This window comes from Mustela erminea, chromosome 15 (assembly GCF_009829155.1).
Source record: "Mustela erminea isolate mMusErm1 chromosome 15, mMusErm1.Pri, whole genome shotgun sequence".
NCBI lineage: Eukaryota > Metazoa > Chordata > Mammalia > Carnivora > Mustelidae > Mustela > Mustela erminea.
The window spans coordinates 9802501-9820542 of record NC_045628.1 but is presented as its reverse complement, the minus strand read 5'-3'; the positions used below and the strand labels follow the sequence as shown (position 1 = coordinate 9820542).

Below are 18042 nucleotides of genomic sequence, written 5' to 3'. Positions count from 1 at the left end.
CAGAGTCAGGCTCTGCTGAACAGGCCCAAATGGGACACCTCTGAGCCATTCATTCTGACCGACCATCTGGACCTCATCATGTAGATTTTGGCTGCCACACTGAATGACTATTGGCACTAGATCAATGGTTCCATTCTAAGGTCTATGAACTTCAGGCATTGGAACATAGCATTATTATTTTGAGTAATATAAGAATATTCTCCCTGCAGCCCATTTAAACTCTGTTCATCTTTCCAAACTCAGTTAAAGGTCAAGGGGTTCAGAGATTATCTCCATTCTTATTTCTATAGGAGACATATTGCTTAACTTAACACAGGGTCTGACAAACATTTCTGGCTGAAGATAGCACCAGCTGCTTTATATATGGACCTCAACTTTGAACTTTTTAAGTTACATCAAGACAAGAGCCCAGTATTATACATATATTATATTTTGGTAGGACTTGTGTGTAGTCAATAAAAACACTGGTAACATTCATCAACTAAGACTTAAGAAAGTTAGTTATCACAACAATAAAAACAGCACAATGTTGATTTGAGAACATAAATGTTAAGAAATTTCTGTGGAAGTAGAGGACCATGGCTCTTATCCTTTTGATTCTTGAACCAAATTTTCTCATTAAGAAACAAAATATGTAATTATTTTTTGTGCCAATCATATTCCATGATGGTATTTAATATAGCCATTAAACTTTATTACATTCTAAATTCCAATAAATCTAAGTCAATGTTTGGTTTAGTGGAGTTTCATGTAAGATTTGTTACTCAGAGGTGGTGGTTTTATGTGTTATAAAATGAAGTAAAATGGAAATAATTTTTATTGTGCTTTCATGTCTTAACTGTGGAGGTGCTAGATGTATTTTTTTTAGTGCTAAATTTTCTGACCAAATATATAATTAAACTTCTGGTTTATTCTTTATCCTCCTGCCACTACAAATTAATTAATGGTTTTAGAATGATTTATCAACTTTGGTTATTGAAGTAAAATCCACAAACTACATTATACCATCTACAGTAGCATTACCCCTCAGCCCCTGTAATGTATATGTGTTTGAATTTATTAGAGCTCAGTCCCGAACCAACGTCACCCTTGAGATTTTCAGTTACAGTAATGAGTTCCTTTGGAAAATAATTCGAGACTAACTGGATGTTGTTGAATTCTCAGGCCATGGTAAGTGTGACTGTGGCAAGTGCAAATGTCAGGAAGGTTGGTTTGGGAGTGCGTGCCAGTACCCGACTCATTGTGACCTGACGAAGAAAAAGAGTAACCAGATGTGCAAGAATTCTCAAGATGTCATCTGCTCTAACGCAGGTAAGAAATCCATCCTATGAAAATTCTTAAATAATGCCATTTTGGTTTTTCATGGAAAAAGGTAGGCGTTGAGAAATGTGGAACCTCTGAGAGAGACTGCTTTTGAGTATATTTTTTTGAAATGAAATGCAGATAAATCAATAGGGGGAAAATGTCATCTTGCTGAGACTGGCAAGTTTGATGCTCCCCAGCTGTTCCGAATGCCTTCTTCAAGCAGGATATTCACAGGAAACAACACCCCAACAACATTTTATGTAAATTGTGAGCCATGATTTTGAATGCTGGATTAAATCTTTCAAAAAGGATTTTTATAAGCTGACTTAATTATTTTCTATTACAGTTCAAGGGTGCTTTGAATTTATACCTTAGCATCAAATAGAACCAAAACTTTTTAATTGGATAGAAGCTTTAGATGCACTGGATGTGAAACTCATGAGAAAATATAGTGAAATCACAATTTTATGTTTGGTGAAAATATTTTTACATCTCATAGAAGACATTGAAAACTGCTTTTTAGAAATTTATAGTAAAGCTGTTAAAATTAATTACCCAGATCATATAAAACAAAGCAACTGGTTTTGGTTTCATTAGTGCTTAGCTGATGTTACTAAAATTCAGTACTCTTTTCATATTTGGGCACATGGGACCTCAAAAGTCCACTTTTTCTAAAGACTGGTGGAATTTGGGAATTCTCAGGTCCAAAGCTGGGAGCTTTGATTGAATTGTTTTGATGGGTGTAGTTTGGGCTGCAGTGGGTTTTTAAAGCTTTCCCAGTAATTCTTTTGGAAAACCCTGGGTGTGAGCCATTGTTTTGGATGCTGAAGACAAGTTTTTGACTACAAGAGTAGTGACTATCTTCCCTCTTGAAGTCCCATTGTAGGTAAAGTCCTCCTTGGTTCAGAGCTATCTCTTTCCACAGTCTTTGACTGCAATGAATTGCCCTGTATAGATGAAGTGCAGTAAGAGTATTTTGCTAGTAGGAATCAAGGCTATACCCAAAGCAAGTTATGAGCGGATGGGTCAGCACCATGAATAATGGTCTTAACAGTCAGATTATTCACTGTGTTAACTGATCTCCTTGCTTCTCTCCAGCATCTTAGTCTTTTCTGTCTTCTCTGTAGAATTTTTCTACCTCCAGTTCCTAATACTCATCCTTACACACACACACACACACACACACACACACACACACACAGAGCCTCGCATGCTTACCATATAGTCTCATTGTTTTGAAAATGTCAAGCTTTCCAAACTTCTTTCAGTAATAAAGCTTGAATTCTGCTTTATTTCTTTGTTCTTTTTGGCTCAATTTATAGATTGTTTATTTTTCAAATCAAATCTAGGTTTTTTTTTAAAATAAAACATTATAAACAAATAGGAGTCAGTTTAGGAATCCACATGTTTCAACATTTAAGTGAAAAAAAAAACACTTGATTTGCTACATTAACATCCTTTAAAGAAGAAATTTACAGAATTGTTTCAGGACATGATGAAACATGCGTGATAAGATAGAAAACACAGTTTTAAGATACCTGAGCCTCTATCTTTTTTTAAGTCAGGATAATACTTTTGTATAATCAACCACCCATATTCCAGTTTCATTCACTGACCAAACAATGTCCTTTACAGCATTTCCCTGCCTCCGTAGGATCAGTCTAGGGCAGAGTTATATTTAGCTGTCATCTCTTGTTAGCCTCCTTTAATCTGGACCATTTCCACAGACGATGGTGTTACAGCATTGAAAATTTTGAAGAAAATTCTCTCCAACCTTTTTTAAAAATAATCTATATAATGTTACTTGTTTTGGCTTTGTCTGATGTGTTCGTGTGATTAGATTCATGTCATACATTCTTAGCTGAATCACCAGATAGAGGATTCTGTGTTCTCAGGATGTGTCATCTGGAAGTCCATGATACCCATCTGCTCTCACTGGTGAGGTTAATTTTGATCACACGGTCAAGGTGTTGTCTGATGTCTCAGCCCTGTAATTACTGATTTTGTCCTTGTAACGAATGAACAGTCTGTTGGAAACTCTTAGAAATTATAAGGCATCACATCCTTGTCAAAATTACCCCCGATTTACCATCCACTGATGACTTCCACCTGACCCAGTACTCACACTACTGACTGAAAAATGATGATTTCCGAACTCCAGCATCTCTTCCCTATTTACTAGTTGGTACTCAACATTGTACCACAAGTTATTGGATATGTCATTTACTTAAGTGATTTATTGTCAGTCTAGGGTCACAGTTCCTGTTACTTCAATGGTTTATTCCTCATTACCACACTTAATTACTCTGGTGCTCAGCTTGTCCCAGATGAGGCAGTTGGAGCCCCTTCAAGCTAGCATCTCAGTTCTTGTGACATGCCTTCACTGTTTAGTTTCATCTTGTTTCAGCATTTCTTTCTTTTCTGGCATAACAAAATATTCCAGAGCCATATTGTACCTGATTCACCACAGCTTTGGAATCAACCATGTCTCTAAAGAGTCTTGGTTCCTTTAGGTGAAGAATGGTATTAGAATAAAAAGTGTAAGTACTGGGGATGCTTATTTCTCCTGGGATGAATTTGCTTCTTGGCCCTTTCTACAGACAGGCTAGTAAACACGCACATGAACGTGTCCATGTGCATACATACATACATACATACATGTACACACAGATATATTTTAGAAATCGTGAGTTCATAGCAATACATATAACTGCAGTCCACCCCCACAACATTATCTCCTGTCTTTCCCCTACCATATTTGCAGGTCCCATTTTTCACACTGAGAACTCTGGCTCCCAGCACATGGATATATTTCCTTATTTGCTCAGTCCTGGAGTACATCTAAAATTGTTTTTAGGGGGCGCCTGGGTGGCTCAGTGGGTTAAAGCCTCTGCCTTCGGCTCAGGTCATGATCCCAGGGTCCTGGGATCAAGCCCCGCATGGGGCTCTCTGCTCTGCAGGGAGCCTGCTAACTCCTCTCTCTCTGCCTGCCTCTCTGCCTACTTGTGATCTCTGTCTGTCAAATAAATAAATAAAAATCTTTAAAATTGTTTTTAGAATGGCTTCATGTGTACCACTATCGGAAACAAGTCTACTTAACATGTTGGGATTTGTTTGCAATTGACCTCCTTCCCCACCCCCACCCCAGCCCAGCCAGGCTCAGGATTGGTGTGTTCCTAAGTTACTTGGGTTTCTTTCCTTTTGTCTCCCTCTAGTGTAGTTATTATACGTGTTGGAAGTACAACTGAGCTTGTTTACTTCAGATTGCTTTCAGTTTTAGACTTCCCCCCACTTCTTTGCATCCTTATTGATTTTATTTTATTTTATTTTGCAATATGTAGAACATTAGCATGCTTCCAAAAGTCAAAACTACATAAAAAAGCATCGTTAGCAGATCATCATTCTCTCCTTAAACCTTCCCTCCTGCTTTCCTCATACCCAGTAGGTAACCAACTTTATGGTGTTCTGCTTTGTCTGTGTATATGTTTATTTTAAATAAAGGTATGTGTTATCATTTTTTTTTCATTTGTTCCCTACACAAAAGGTAGCGTGCTGTATGTGCTCTTTTTGCACTCTGCCTTTGCCACTCAGAATCTCCTGGAATTCACTCCATATCAGTACACAGAAATCTTCCTCATTCTTTTTTCAGATGCATAGGACTCACCTCTATACAAGTGCCCTAATACTCAGTCTTCTATGGTTGGACACTTTCCAGTGTTTTGAAATTACAGATGTTAATGCAGAGAATGAACTGGTACAGATTCATATTTCGTGGGGGTGTATTTTCAGGATCAATTACTAGACATGAAATTGCTGCACCAAAAGGTAAATTCTTACACAGTGTTAACACTTAACCTTTCTCTCTTACTCTCTGCTCGTGAAAGTCCTTCAAGTTGACTTGAGCAATCTCGTTCTCACATGGCTTCTTTTAATGTCTATTTCTACCAGCCTAGTTCTGGATGACCCCCTCCATCTAAACTGCATTAGGCTCTAAGTTCTCTCTACTAATTGTTCCCCCTTTATATCATGATGTGGTTTTCTGGAAGCAGCTTGGGGCAGAACAGGAAGAAGAGGAAGCTGGACTGGGGCATAAGACTGCAGCGCAGGATGAGATGGAGCTGGGGACTAAGGGAGTTCCAGAAGTTGACTCTAGAAGGGTGCAGAAGGCAAGACACAGCCTGCTGAGCGAAGTGGGGCTCAGTGCCATTGCAAAGGATGGGTGGTGTTCCAGACATGGAAGTCTTCTTTAGAGAGATCACCTTATTAGTCAGAAGGAAAAGTCAGAGCGAAAATAATCTAGTATAAAGCAGAAGACCAGTCCTTGAGACCGAGCTCACCGGCAGCTAACAAGAAGAAGCAGTATGCCATAACATGAACACAGAGTCTGTCACTTTTGCCTGGGCTTCCATCTGCCATATCTTGGAGCTTCAGTTGTGAATTCTACTTGGTGGGTGAGACAGGAAGTCTCGGAACTGTTATAAACGTCCCACATTAGCCAGAAATTGTTCAGATGTGTGGATGGGAGTGAGTCTGCCTGTCAGGGTGTCAGTGACGAGTTGTTGAATTCAAAGGTAGAGGCTGTTCCTTCCTGTCTTTTCTGAAATCAGCTCCGTATTCTGCCCTGCCAATGCTATACCTTGTTTCCAAACCATGAAACCATGAAAGGCCATGGTATTCCAGCAGAAAAATTCTAAAGTCCTTAGCCAGTATTCTTGATCCTTTCCTCTCTGCCTTCAACTGACCCTTTTCTCCAAACCCAAGCCAGACTCTGCACTGTTTTCATTCCACATCCTTACCCCTTAGCTGAGCCTCCTTGCTCAGCATCACAGGCCTTTTCTCCATCTCCACCTCTTGAGATTGTATCCGCACATCAAGTGCCAACTGAAGAACTTGCTCCTTTACTGTGCCTTTCCTCCTTTGCAGAGCCAGACTAAGGTTTATACTTTTTATATAGCATTTGTCACAGATATATTGCAAGTGCTTTTATGTCATCAGGTCTCATAGGTACGTGTAAAAATTATTGATCTTCTGGGGCGCCTGGATGGCTCAGTGGGTTAAGCCTCTGTCTTCGGCTCAGGTCATGATCTCAGAGTCCTGGGATGGAGCCCCGCATCAGGCTTTTTGCTCAGTGGGGAGCCTGCTCCCCCCACCTCCACTTACCTCTCTGCCTACTTATGATCTCTGTCAAATAAATAAATAAAAATATTTTTAAAAAAATATTGATCATTTAAGCTCTTCCTTCCTAGTCTGTGATTTACCTAGTTTTAGTTTTATTCATCTTATCTCCTATAGCACCTGGTACTTTGCCAACAATATAATAGGCAGCAAGAAAATGTAGTGAATGGATATGTGGATGGTTGAAAGACAGCATGAATAAATGTGAAAATGGAAAAGAAGGGTGATAATTAGAGAAAAAAAATGAGATGAGGCAGTACCATGAATTATAGCATTTGATTTGAAATAAGCTTTTATAAATTAAAATAGTTTTCAGGAAAAAACACACAAGAAAAGGAAATTTAATAAACGTAAAGTTCAAATGAATTTTCTCAAGGTGGAAAAATAATTAGCTCAAATTCTGCAAAATCACCATTTCTATGTGACTGTGAGAGAAAAAACTCTTTATAGATAATAGCTAATTGGGAATGACCTGGGTAACAGAATCAGGCAGAGGGTTTGAAGACGGGACGTTGTGGGATCCATCAATATACAGAGAGTGTAGAGGAAATGTTTGGGAACGTGACTCGTATACTCAGTATCTTCCTGGAAGAAGAAAACCCAAAGTTTTCTGAAAACCTATGATGTTACTGAACAAAGAGTGTTTTCAGAAAGATGGCCGGGTGATATATTTACCACTGGACTCTCATAGCAGCCCTGTGAGGTAGATACTATTTTCAGAGAAGCAATTTGAGAGTTAGAGATGAACGTAATGACCTCAAAAATGTACAGCTACTGGTTAGTAAAACCTGGATTTGGCCACAAATCCATCGCAGTCCCAAATCCATCCCCTTTCTAGCCCATCGCACACGGAATCGCCAATATCCAGTAGCTTAGTTTCGACATCAGTATCATCTTCGGTTACTCCTAATCCTTCACCTCTCATACGCAGTCCCCAAGTCCTCTGTTCTTTCTCCTGTAAACACCCCCGAGTGTCTCCACTTCTTTCTAACTCACGGTCGTCACTCTGGTCAGCATCTATCTTCTTTCTTGCAGACAAATGTAATAAGCTGTTCTCCTATCCGCTGTGCATTTCACTTCATTCTGTAAATGACAACTAGCATAATCTAGTAAAAACTCATACATGATCACCTGACTCCCTGGCTGAAAATACTTCTATGGCCTTTTGTTATTCCTGGATTAAAGTTGGAAATCTTGACCGTGGGCTGTAGGACTTCAGTAAACTACACCTCTACATGCCTTTTGCAGTTCATGCCACTTTCCACATCGTTTTCAAAGTTCAGCCATCTTGGGCTTTTTCTTCTTATTTCCTCTTTTACCACAGAGCCTTTGCTGTTGTCTCTTGTGGGAAGTGGGCTTCTTTTCCCGTTATTTTTACTTTCCTCTCAGTACCTCGTTTAGGAGCTACGTCCCCAGGGACTCTGTGTCTGCCTACCAGGTCTCAGTTAAATCCCCTGCTAAGCTCTTCTGCAACACTTTGCACTTCTCCATTTATTTTATCACTTTGGTTTTCTCGTATAAAACTCTGAGAGGAGGATTGTGGCTGACTTCATCTTGATCTCCCATTGTGTTTCCAAAGTCTGGGATGGTATCTGGTGAGTGGTAAAGTCTCAGTTTTTATCTGTTGGTTGCTATGATGATCAATTAAAAATGGAAAAATAAGCATTAAAAAGGGAATTCCTGAAGTGGACATTATACTTCTCAATGTCATTTGAATGCTGTTTTAATGTCAATGAAATCATTCCGGGTTCTAGTCAAATCCTCAAAGTTGGCAGAGTCTGTGAGGTATGGTAGACCAGGCGACTCCAGTGCCTCTACATCACTATGAGCCACCCTGAGGTTTTGGGGAGGTCTCAGGACACTATACCTGAGAAAACCTGCTCTGGTCCCATTGTCATAAGGACGCGTGGATCAGTTTAACACTGTGGAGGTGAAATTATTAGGAGATTCTAAATTTTTCATTTATGCATTTGATAATGAATTCCACAAATATTTATTATATAAATAGTATGCTCAAATATTGTGCAAAGCATTGAATAAATACTGGTGAGGAAGATAAGCAAGACTACTTCCCTCACAAAGCTTAGAATTTTCTGCTTTAGTTCACTTCAGACCCAGGTGTAATCGCAAGATAGTCACTCATGAGTTGATTGGATGGCCATGTATAAAATAGCTCTGCACTTGGGGAGGTCAAATTTCCATTCATGAGACTATCAGAGGTCAATCATGATAGCTATGTGCCATAAAATTTAATGGCTGGACTATAATCATTAGGAAAGAATGTTGTCATCTATTTCATCCTCCCCACAGAATTACCTAATTGGAATACTAAATTGATTTGAATTTTCTCTGTCTCTGAAAGAGATAGATTAAAAATCATCAATGATCGTTTATATGCATTTAACAAATACTTTTTTGCTTTGTTTTAATGGTTTAGGCACGTGTCACTGTGGCAGGTGTAAGTGTGATAATCCAGATGGAAATGGCCTCGTTTATGGTAAATTTTGTGAGTGTGATGATAGAGAATGCATAGATGATGAAACAGAAGAAATATGTGGAGGTAGGTACGCCAGCTGTGTAGAGATTAATAAAAGTACTTGATTTTCACCTATTTTATTGTGCTTTTGTCGCCCTATACATTTCTGCATTGTTTACTCCTTTAATCTGAATTTATGTTTATTTGGAAGACACCTCGTATAAGGCATTAAGGTAGACTAGTACTTTTTAAATGCAAAATCAGACTGTTCCAGGGGAAAGCCGGATCATTAGGGCAGCCGACCAGCTGTGTGGGTCTAGAGTGATCCTACCCGTCCTTGTTCCCTGCTTCCTGAAGCCACTTTTGTTTTGTCTCTTTTCTCCCGGTCTCTCAATTACATGTGTTCATTTCCTTCTATTTCCCTTTATAAATCATAAGCCTTTAAATGGTTTCATGTTCTACTGGAGACTTTGGAGGCCGAAAGGATTACTAGCCTAGAATCTGTCCCTCCCTACCCCATACTCCGATAACATTTTTCATGATCTTTTCTATGTTTCGAGGGTATTTCTGACACAACATTATTCAATCCAGTCTTCTGTTGAAGCAGTTACTGCATGTGCCACACTTCCTAGTCCCAAGCACGGCAACGGGTTCTTCACGTGCCCTGGGAAATGCACCAGGGGTCATTCCAGCAATCGCAGTGGGATTTAGACACTTGTCTGTCGGACATCAGACACTGTGCCCTTGACCCTGCCGGTGGAGATTTGTATCCACGCCCTGGAGTCTGGAGCTCCATGAGGAGAGCCCCTCCTTGTCACCCAGAGTGCCCTTCTCTTCTGCTTGCCTCTCTGGGAGCCCGTCCCCAGAGTGTATGTGTACGCGCATGGCCAGCCCAGGAGAGGAGAGGAGAGAGCAGCGAGAATCCTGTAATTCCCTTAAATGTAAACATTTCCGCCTGGTACTGCTGCCTTCCTTTCTCCATTAATAAGGGATTGTTTCTTCCATTTATCTCTGACAAGATTCCAGTGCATGGAATCCTACATAGTCTGCCTGCAGAATGGGTGATTTCAGAGGAGAATTTTCCTTGGAAGGATCAGGGACAAATGGGGCAGGAGGAACCAGAGAGCCAAAGAGAAAGTGTCCCTAACTTGGGACAAGCTGTCCTTCTGTTTACAGAAACAAATTATAGCTTCAGTTCTTGCGGTCATCCAGGTTGACCTATTTTAGGTCTGCTTGGTTCCCTCTGGTTTCCTTGCTGTATAATCCACCGAGGTAAAACAGACACAAACAGCTACGTTTTTCAAGGCAGTGACCTAAGCTAGATGCCACTCAGACAATTCTGTTAATGGACTCCATCCAAAATAATGGGAAGAGTTAGGTAAATCCTAACCTATAAATATTATGTATGTATCCTTCTGGTGTTTCATTTCCAGTTACGATGGGCCAGACAAGAGGCAGGGAACACGCTTGGGACCACCGTGTCCCGAAGCACACCACCAAAGCAAGGTCTGTTTGCATGTGTAAATGTAAACATTTAACTTCAGCAACACAGTGAGCACAGTTGGGCTCCCAACCCTGCCACTAACCATTCCCATTTGTTTGAGGCTGAAGCAATTTCATGGTGCAAAGTCTCTGACCACAGACTCCGGCACTCCAGGAAGTATCCTCTGGGGGTGACTTTGGCTGGGATTGTAGATCTTTCTGCATGTCATTCCCATGAAACCGATCTGTTGAGCGGTGACTCTACGGCCCATCAGTGGAACAATTTAGAAGGAGATTTTCTCGCTTCATCAGCTCACACAAAGCAAAGAGTGATATTAATTGTGTGCCGTGTGTATTGTCCCAAGCTTGTATTTTATCTCAATTACCTACATGTGGCTTGTTAACAATATTTTCCTTTGGGTTGTGAGGATATCTGCTTAATTTTTCGTATCTACATATAAATGTAGTTTTACGTGATTCGTCTTTCCTTATTCACCTACATCTCAGTGATTTATTTTTACTAAAAGCCTAATTCAGTTCAGTTTTATAAATATACAAAGAATTTGGGTGGGAAGAATACAGATTTGGGATTATTTGTTAATGTGGTAATGCTTACTTACATAGCACCTTGCATCAATTTCCTAAAATTACAGAGGAAACAAACTGTAGTTTAAGAAGTTAATCAAGTCTTAAAAAAAAAAAAAAAAAACACCAAAAAACTGACTTCTAGAAAAGCTTTTGGTACACAGTCATCTTGCTGTTTCCCAGTGTAAGTTCCTGAGGAGACAGCCCCGGGATGTGATATTTTGTGTGGGTACAGGAGAGATGTTTTTGAGTTCATAAATAAAATGTGTAGCTTTTATATTTTGTTACTGGCGAAATCATCGGATAGCCCTTACATTTGCCTTCGTGAGCAAATTAAAATGAAAATTTGTTGTAGAAATGATCAGTGACTATTAGGTTAATAATAGGTTTTCCATGGAAATCCAAATTAAAGCTCATTTAGAGAGAAAATGTGGCATCGTGCGCTTAGGTCCCTACCGCTTTCTTACATTTCACTCTACCTCTCTCTCTTTCTCTCTCCCCCTTTGTCTCTCTGATGTATGTCTGCTGTTCCTCATCTCATGGATGAGAATAGCGTAAGAGACCAGAATCTTCTATTGCATTTTCCCCTTGTTGTGTGAGTTAAATGGCCCTACTGACACTCCTGCCACAAGGCAGAAATGCCATATTTTTCTTGAGAAAAAAAATAGCGTCCTGGTCAGTTTTCCCACGGGCCCTCTGAGATTACGGCTGCAGCGGGGGCGAGAGGGAAGAGCAAAGCCTGTAGGGGCAGACTCTGATAACACCCAAGTTTCGATGACACGGAAAGAAGAGACTCAGCAAAATCCAGCCTGACCCTCATGGTCACCACCTATACCAGGACAAACACACGTTCATGGCTGGGTGGCTGGGTGGCATATGCCATGAAGTGACTTGAGGTACATAGAATTTTCACCTTCTGGGAGCCAGAAGGATTGCCCAGTAGGGGTGCAGGAAGTGAGGATGTGACAGCTCATTAGGTGTTGCTTGGAAGTCCGTACAAAAAGAGCAGGGTAAGGTTTAATAAGAGGCAGGTAGGTCCCAGAGGGGTGTGGTAGCTTCGGAACGTAAAACGATGGGAAGTCCTTCCCTATCATTTTGCCCGCTTGTTAAATAGGAGGGGGATGTGATTGGGAGGCCAAGGGTCCATGATATTTTACTGGCCTAAAAGAAGACGAAACACTGATTTAATGGAAAACCTCTTTTCCTCATGGTGGAACACAGCAGCCTGTGGGACACATTTGAATGGAAAGATGAAATGAAATGGTTCAGTCATTAACACTGTGCCTCTGAGCAAATATGTACCCGTGGTTTCTCAGTGGTTGGTTTCAAATGAAATGCTTGGATGACCAATTCCAGAAATGCCCTCAGAACGAAGGCTTACATACCTTTGACTCTGAGGCTGTACCTTTGAGATGGGAAGGTAGTAGACAGGCTTTCATAGCCTTTCATGTCATTTCTTTAAATTTCTCTCATTTTTAATCAGCTACCTGGCTAGGACAAGTTAGAGGACCCTTTGGCTCGCTTTGTGGGTATAATTATGTAGGTCTATGCCCAAGAATGGTGTTTTGGGGCAAATATATAAGTTGATTATTTTAAGGGAGGACAGTCCGGCAGGTATATTTTATTTCAAAAGGTGAAACTGATCAGGAAGAGGTAGGAAGTTAATCTTGCTTTTGAAAGTTGCTTTTTTTCCCTCACTCTCTGAAATTCGTTTTGGGTAAAGGCCATGGAAAGTGTTACTGTGGAAACTGTTACTGCGGGGCTGGTTGGCATGGAGATAAATGTGAACTCCAGTGTGATATCAGCCCCTGGGAGAGCAAGCGAAGATGCACATCTCCAGATGGCAAGATCTGCAGCAACAGAGGTGTGTCATTCATTCATTCACGCTACTAACGACCGCAGGGGGCCGGGGGGGCGGGCAGAGCTCTAAATTGTTAATACTCCTCTTCTCTGGATTTCCTTTGGTATGGGGGGAGGTTGTCTTTTATGGTGTTTGACTTTGATGTAAGTCCACATTTACTCTACCGAAGAGCTTCTCTCTCTCCTTTTTTATGGAGTAAAAGAGCAGAAGGATAAGAAACTTGCTACAGTTCTTCAAGTTTCACTGAACCAATAGTTAACGTAGGGACAGTAAGTTCTTTGGCGGCCACCCAGAAATAGCACAGGACAGCTAAAAAATTCTCGTAGACACTTCCGTTAAACATCTCTTGACTAACAGAACCGTCTACAGCACAAACATCTGATTATCTAGAGAGCATTCAAGAAACCCTCTTGTCTTGATAGTGAGCAAATCAAAGGCTTAATTGTCATTCAGAATTGATTTGCAGTCGCTTCACTTTTATCTGCAGGAATAAAATGGTATTGAAGAGATATATAAAGTACGCATCAGGCGGCTGTAGAAAATGGAGGCTGACCTCTGACATGAACTTTGAGAATATATTAGGATTGCTACAGTGTAATTTAACCTGTTGATATGATTGATAACTATTGATATCAAATCAAATCAGTTTTCAACACCTTTTAAAACCCTTGAAAATACTCTTCATTTTTTTCCTTATTAGCTGTACTGGCCAGTAGAAGAGGGCCATGCAGGACTGCTCCTTGCCTACCTGATGACATAAATAGGTGACCATTTTTCTGTCTAAAAAGCATAAAAATCTAGAAAGTTGGAAAACTCTGTTTTTTCATTTCTATAAATGAGTGATGCTTCTTGATAGATCATGCTTCCATGGAAAACCAGTTCTATGTTTTGAAAACTTGGCATAAAACATTGACATGGAAGAGTGAAATGGGCCACATTCCTGTACGCAGGGATAGGAAAGGAAAAGGCCTGAACTTAGAACAAAAATCAGAAAGAGAAGTCCTCTTTTTGTTTTATGCAGAATCGGTCTGACTCTAGAGCATACGCATTCATGTTACGTTTTCCTTTACTCTATAAGGACGTGTTGCTGCCCGAGTCCTTTTTAGTAGAACGGTAGGGTCCGTGGTCCCCATCGTGACTTTAGCACCTGCAGCTTCTGCGGCGTTGCCGTGGGAAGCAAGCAGCTCGGTGTTGTAAGGAGCCAGGAGAAAAGCGGAAATGGTTGGGCGGGGCAGCAGGCGGGCTCTGAGGAGAGGTCCTTCAGAGACACACACGATGCGCCCCCTCTCTTCAGTCTCACCTCCTGGCTCCCCTTTCCCTGGAGCTGTCGGCTCTGGAGATCCACCAAGGACAGAAAGGAGAACAGCATGCCTGGACGAGGCTGGTTCGCAGTGAGACTCAGGGCTTCCTGAGAGTGAGTCGGGGAATCCCTGCCATGCGACCTTTCTTTCTCCGGAAGGTACCAGCCGTGTCTCCCCTGGCACTCTTCGCCATCATTGCTTCCGGGGCAGGAAAGAGACACAATCCGTGTACAAACTTGCCTCACCTTCCCTGTTAGCCCCTCTCTAAGGCCAAAAAACCTCTGTGGCAGACGCAGCTCATTGGGGATAGAATGCAAGCCCTGCATTGCCCCAAGTGGCTTATTCCATTTCATGCTGGACCCACTTTGGCACTCACCTGTCCTTACCCCCGGCTCCCGCATCTATTACGCTATTTGGAAAGCCACATGTATTCGTATTTTAAAATAAAGACATGGATATTTTAAAATACTTCTTAAACATTCAGATAGAACCAACTTTTACATTTTGGTGCAAGACCCTACAGTCTCTTGTTAGCTTTCTTTTTGTCAAATAGATGGTAAGTTTCTTGAGTGCAAGGGCTCTAACTCATGTTCATTGTTCTGATTTTATTTTAGAGAGAAACCAGTACCGTCCTAATGACACATCCCACAACTCCACACAACTCCACTACTAATTTCTGCTTATTAAAGAATCTCTCCTGTCTGCTTTAGATAGTGTTTTTCCTTGGTAGAGCTTTATTTTTCCTCCAATATATGTATTTTCCAAATACGCAGTAAGCAAAAGATTTTAAAAAACAATTATGTCAGATGCTTTCTTTCATGATTTTCCTTCACTAAAATCATATACATTTTTCCCCCCATCTAGGGACTTGTGTGTGTGGTGAGTGTTCTTGCCACGATGTTGACCCAACTGGAGACTGGGGAGATATTCATGGGGACACCTGTGAGTGTGACGAGAGGGACTGTAGGGCTGTCTATGACAGATACTCTGATGACTTCTGCTCAGGTATGTTGCTCTTCTCATTCCTGTTTTAAAGTTAAAAAAGAAAAAGTATATATATATCATACTCATTTTCCTGTTTCCAAGCTTCCTACTGATTCTCACAGAAACTGTAAAATATCTGTGTCTGTGGGGTCCCTGGTTGGCTCAGTAGGTTAGGCATCCTTGGTTTCAGCTCAGATTCCGGTCTTAGGGTCATGAGATCGAGCCCCACCTCGGGTTCTGAAACTGGGTATGGAGCCTGCTTGGGAATCTCTTCCTCTCCCTCTGCCCCTCCTCTCATGCTCATACACACTCTCTCAGAATGAAAGAATGAGTGAATGAATGAATGAATGGACTGAATTTGTGCATTGGAAAGAGTTTGATAGTCACAGTGCTCCTGTGAGTACCTTGGAAAACCTTTGGAGAATTTACACATCAGCAAAGACCAGAGATGAAAGGGCCTCACTTTCTTAAAACTAGTCTAACTCCTCACCAAGGAGAACCCCCTCCTCCAGATATCTGTTGCTCGGCTCTGAGCTCACAAAACCAGCAGACCGAGGACAGATGACAGTATCCGGGGTGGGGACCCTGAGAACAGCTACGCTCGTGTATTACACAACTTGGTGTAACACAGTTCTCGTGGATATTTTCATGCCTTAATTCCTTGGCATAGTTTATATCCCAAGATTATTCTGTAGATGAGTGTAGGATTAAATACCAATAAGTGGATTCAAAAATTTTTTTCCATAAGCATTTATGAGCAGATACTGTGCACCAGGGTCTGGATGGCATGGGGGCTGTGGGTTCCAGCAGCGAAGGAGAGAAACAGGATGGATCTTCGGCTTGAGGGAACTTGCAGTTTTATTTTGTTTTTAAAGATTTTGTTTATTTATTTGACAGAGATCACAAGTAGGTAGAGAAGCAGGCAGAGAGAGAGGAGGAAGCAGGCTCCCTGCTGAGCAGAGAGCCCCATGCGGGGCTCAATCTCAGGACTTGGGATCATGACCTGAGCCAAAGGTAGAGGCTTTAACCCACTGAGCCACCCAGGCACCCCGGGAATTTGCACTTGCAGTTTTAAGTGCTAAGGCAAAACACACCCTGCCGGGCCTTCTCAGGGCTCAGAGGGAAAAAGAAGGCAGTCAGATTTCTCTAAAAAAGCATCGTTGAGCAAAAACTGGAGTTATGGCTTTTCAGCCCCATTATATTTGACCACCCAGGAGACGGAGACCTACGCATATCCCTCTTTTTAAAGCTGGACTGCTTGATGGGTATGTAAGTAGACAGGAAACTCCACCGTCCCCTGAAGGTTAGCTGGCAAAGGGAGATGAAAGAGCCGCCCTATTTAATCAGGATTATGCAGCCACAGGAGCTTCTCTGGTCCTGCGGAGGGGAGAGACTGCGGCTGAAACTCCCACTGGAGAAGAACTTCCCTCTCCTGATTATTCCGCATGCGCGGGAGAACTTCCTGAACATTTTGTGAGACCCCTACTCTTGAGGGGATGCCCTTTCCAGATTTTTCTGTTGCTCATTATGTAGGAGAGGTCTTTATTATCGCCACAATGGAAATGATACCACTGCCAACTCTTGGGTGACTCTCTGTGCCAGATACCGTCTAAGCACTTTCCAGATTGTGGCATTTGTTTTTTGGTCAAGGTCTACGAGGAAGGGAATCTATTTCTTCTCAGTCTACACATGGGATTAGTGAGGCTCAGGGAAGTTCCATAACCGGTGAGGACCTCGCAGCCAAGAGACAGAATCACAATGTTAACAAGGTCTATGAATCCAAAGAAGTAGAAGGTTCTTTCTTTACTGAAAAAATGTTTGTTTCGACTTCACTTTACTGGGACAAACATCAGGAGCCAACTATGCTGGAGGCACTATGTAAGATATTAGGGTCTAAAGATACAAGAATTCATGGGTTCTGCCCTCAAAAAACTTACTGGATAGCAAAAAGGACAAAACAAACAACAACAAAATAAACCCGCCAAAACCCAAACAAAACAACAATGACAAAACTGCCACATAAACATGAAATTTTAATATAGTGTGGAATGGGAGATTCGCCGAGTCATGGATTTGTTGCTTCTGGGGCCATTCATTGATCTGGGGACTGCACAGCGAACAGCACAGATCACATTCCTCCTCTCACGGAGTTCACATCCCATCAGGACTGGAGAGGCAACGAACAAACGTTATAAGTAAACAGTGTAGAAAATGTTGGGCGTGGGCTCCTTTGGCATTTTCCTCAGTGGGATGAGGCTCTTCACAGAGGTGGTGACTTAGGTTCCTGCATTGCTGATTTTTTTGGATCACTATTCATGTGCCTGCCCCTACCCTGCCTGAAAGGTAGGCTCCCAGGTAAAAAAAGATGAGAGGCACGTCCTAGGACGTAAAAATGTGTCATCTGTGCACACACACAGAGTAGAAGTGTGTGATCTGTGCTGGGGCCTCGGAATCAGTTTAGTTATCACGAGTGCACCAGAGACAAAAGTTAAAGCGGGTGAGAAACAGAACTAGAGGTCTTTTTACCCTGCTGCAGAACCAGACTCTATTCCAGAGGCAATGGGGAGCTAGTGATGGTTTTAGGCAGCAGCATGCTACACTCACAGGTTTCCAGTCTGGTTGTCTGGGGGCCATTTACTGAAACGGGGAAATTTATTTCTAGATATTGAGCCTAAAGGACCAAGGGCAATCCAAAGCTTTTTTTTTTTTTTTTTCCCCAGTCCATTGAATATGTGAGTCTGAAGAGTCAGGGCTAAACATGAAAAGATAGAGCCCAAGAGTGGGTCATTAAAAGTATATTAAGGTTCAGCAAATGTCATTTTAAAATGTTATTTTAAGGGCGCCTGGGTGGCTCAGTGGGTTAAGCCGCTGCC

General features: G+C 41.6%; 1 protein-coding gene across 1 annotated transcript in view; it reads left to right on the top strand.

Moving 5' to 3' along the window:
• ITGBL1 (integrin subunit beta like 1) overlaps nucleotides 1-18042 on the top strand; it is a 211843-nt gene that overhangs the window by 84221 nt on the left and 109580 nt on the right. The window contains exons 3-6 of the mRNA XM_032315399.1: nucleotides 1165-1311; nucleotides 8918-9040; nucleotides 12747-12887; nucleotides 15050-15190. Coding sequence (XP_032171290.1) covers nucleotides 1165-1311; nucleotides 8918-9040; nucleotides 12747-12887; nucleotides 15050-15190 — 552 coding nt within the window. The remainder of the gene's footprint in view (nucleotides 1-1164; nucleotides 1312-8917; nucleotides 9041-12746; nucleotides 12888-15049; nucleotides 15191-18042) is intronic.